The sequence below is a fragment of the Athene cunicularia genome (genome assembly GCF_003259725.1).
Source record: "Athene cunicularia isolate RWA chromosome 23 unlocalized genomic scaffold, athCun1 chr23_part1, whole genome shotgun sequence".
Taxonomy (NCBI): domain Eukaryota; kingdom Metazoa; phylum Chordata; class Aves; order Strigiformes; family Strigidae; genus Athene; species Athene cunicularia.
Window position 1 is genome coordinate 2232060 of NW_020799130.1, and position 2927 is coordinate 2234986.

The 2927-nt window shown below is 66.2% G+C and overlaps 1 protein-coding gene across 1 annotated transcript in view; it reads left to right on the forward strand.

The window, feature by feature from the left end:
• Positions 1-1978, forward strand: part of KCNQ4 (potassium voltage-gated channel subfamily Q member 4) — an 11070-nt gene extending 9092 nt beyond the window's left edge. Inside the window, exons 7-9 of the mRNA XM_026863212.1 lie at positions 62-193; positions 374-509; positions 636-1978. Coding sequence (XP_026719013.1) covers positions 62-193; positions 374-509; positions 636-854 — 487 coding nt within the window. The 3' untranslated portion in view covers positions 855-1978. The remainder of the gene's footprint in view (positions 1-61; positions 194-373; positions 510-635) is intronic.
• Positions 1979-2927: the final 949 nt, after the last annotated feature.

Below are 2927 nucleotides of genomic sequence, written 5' to 3' on the forward strand. Positions count from 1 at the left end.
CCCACCCCCAGCACCCCCAGTCCTCCCCAGTGCCCTGAAGCCAGCCTGGGTGTCCCTGCAGGATCCTGAAGTTCCTGGTGGCCAAAAGGAAGTTCAAGGAGACCTTGCGTCCCTACGACGTCAAGGACGTCATCGAGCAGTACTCAGCCGGCCACCTGGACATGTTGGGCAGGATCAAGAGCCTGCAGACACGGTGAGCTGCCCTGGGGTGGGGAGGGGGCTCCCCTGGCTCTCCCCGCCACTAGCCATGCCCACGGGGAGGGGTGCTGGCCCGTCACTATGGCTGGGGCCTGTTCCCAGAGCCGCCCTGTCCCTTGGGGTGTCCCTCGGGCTGGCTGGGAGTGATGGGCTGTGTCACTCCCCTCCCCGCCAGCGTGGACCAGATCGTGGGCAGGGGGGCCCTGGCTGCGGACAAGAAAGTGCGGGAGAAGGGGGAGAAGGCGGCGCTGGAGACGGAGCTGGTGGACGAGCTCAGCATGATGGGGCGCGTGGTCAAAGTGGAGAGGCAGGTCAGGAGGGGACAACCCCCAGGGACCATGTCACCAGCCCTTCGGTGCCTGCAGGGTGGCGGACCCGGGACCCCCAGGTCCCCTCCCCGTGAGGAGGGACCCGCTCAGCCCTGCCCGGCCTTGCAGGTGCAGTCCATCGAGCACAAGCTGGACCTGCTGCTCGGCCTCTACTCCCAGTGCCTCCGCAAGGGCTCCATCAACTCCTTCAGCCTGGCCGCCGTGCAGGTGCCCCCCTGCGAGCCCGACATCACCTCCGACTATCACAGCCCCGTGGACCACGAGGACATCTCGGTCTCTGCCCAGACCCTGAACATCTCCAGGTCGGCCAGCGCCAACATGGACTGAGCAGGGAGGCAGCGGGATGGCTCCTGCCAGCGTGACGCGGTGGGACGGGACGCTGGGATGTGGGAGCAGCGGGGATGTCCCTCGCCGTGTTACTTGAACCAGACCTGCCTTTGTGGGGGGCACGGCTGCAGTGGGGTGCCCGCTTTGGGGATGGGGTGGGAGCCCGTGGCACTGCGACACGGCCAGCCTGCGCTCCTGGGATGCTCCCGGGATGCTCCTGAGATGCTCCTGCCCATCCTGGAGGGTAAGACCCCCCCAACCCCAGCCATGTCAGGGGTGCTCCATCCCCTGGGGTTTGGCTCGTAGCCCCAGCCCTCAGGACGTGCCCAGCTCCCCGGTGGGGCCCTGCCCAGTCCCCCGGCACTGAGCCACGGCCACCAGCCACCTATGCAAGGCTCCATCTCCCTTCTGCTGCTGGAGCTGAGCAGGGGCGTTGGAGTTTCACTTGTGTCGCTCCAGGTCAGGGCAGCGGTGCGGGCCCCCCCCAGGCCAGGGAGCAGGGGTCTGTCCCCCCTTCACCCTCTTCTGCCTGGGTTTTTTCCCTGCACGCAGAGCTGCAGCTGTGGCTGCACCTCTAGAAGCACAGCAGAGCCTTCTGCCTGCCCGTGCATGCTCCCAGGGCAATATATATATAGAAGAGATATATATATATATTTATGCAATAATGTCTTAATATGCAACGCCCCCGGGAAGAGCAACCCGTGGGGACATAGGCAATAAGCAAACCCCCCTACGAGCACACAGGGCTGGATCCTGCTGCCCGTGGGGGCCCGCCTGGGTGCCCTGGGGGCTCAGGGCTGATAAACCTCTGCCCGAGGGTGGCCCCGGGGCTACAGGGCTGGGCAGGGGGGGGCTGTGGAGGAGGGAGGGGGTGCAGGCACAGGAGATGGGAACAGTGGTCCCTGAGGAGCGTCCCTCCCTCTCGTGTGGCAGACCCTGCTCTTGCGTAGAGGATTCCTTCTGTCGGGTCCTGCGGTGCTCAGTTTGTCCCTCCCCATGTCCTCGTCCCCTCCATGGCCCAGGGAGCACGGGACGGGCCTGGGGGGTGACTGCCCTGTGGGGACAGAGCGGTGTTGGCCTCCTTGCATGCCACTCGCAGCTCCCGCACCCCCCTGCTCCCCATCGCTTCCCGGGGATGCTCTGCTGTCCCCCCGCCATCTGCTCTGCCTGTCCCTGCCTGCTTCAGGCAGGACCCACACTCCTGACCCCACATCTGGCAGCTGCCTCCTTTGGGCTGGACTCTGCCTGTGGTGGCCAAGGGGGATGGAGGGGGCTGGGGGAGGTGGGTGGTCTCACCTCCAGACCCCACAGGGGCTGATCCCGATGCCTGGGGGGGTGTCTCACTCCTGCATAGGCTGCCTGGCGCCTGTACTCGACAGACGACAGCCGGGTGTACCTGACAGCCACGTGGTGTTACTACGACAGCCTCCTGCCCTCCTTCAGGTAGGCAGGGTGCGGGCGAGGGCTGCGGGGGTCTCGGGGGGGTCCCTGAGGCACCAGGAGCGGCCACGTGGAGCCACCGAGGGCTTGGTGAGGTTGAGCAGCACAGATGGCAGCTCAGCCCTGGGACGCCAGAGCCCCAACACAGCATCTGCCGAAGCACCCAACACCTTCCTCCATCCTCACCATCCTCACAGCGCCCAGCGCCCGTCCCACCCTGTCCCATCCCACCCCATCCGTGACCTTCCTCCCGCACCGCCGCGGGGAAGAGGACGGTGCCAGTGGCTGCAGGGACCTCATACGGCCCTGCCCTCCTGCCTGCCCCTGCCTGTGCATGCTGCCCGCGCTCCACGTGTTCCTTTACGGTGACAAATTCATTGTTCTGTTCCCCTCTTTCATTTTTTCAAAGACAGGGTTCTTAACAGCCGCCGCAGCGAGTCCCTCTGGTCCCCAACCGAGGAGATCCGGCTGCCCGCCCGTCGCCCCCGAGCGCGGTGCTGGGCTCTCCCGGCCCCTCCTGCCATGCCAGGAGCCGTTTCTCCGGCAGTGGGGAGTTGAGATAAGGCCGAGCTCAGTCCCTGCTGGGTCTGAGCTTTCCCCTCCAGGCTGCTCCAGCTGGGATGGTGGCAGGTC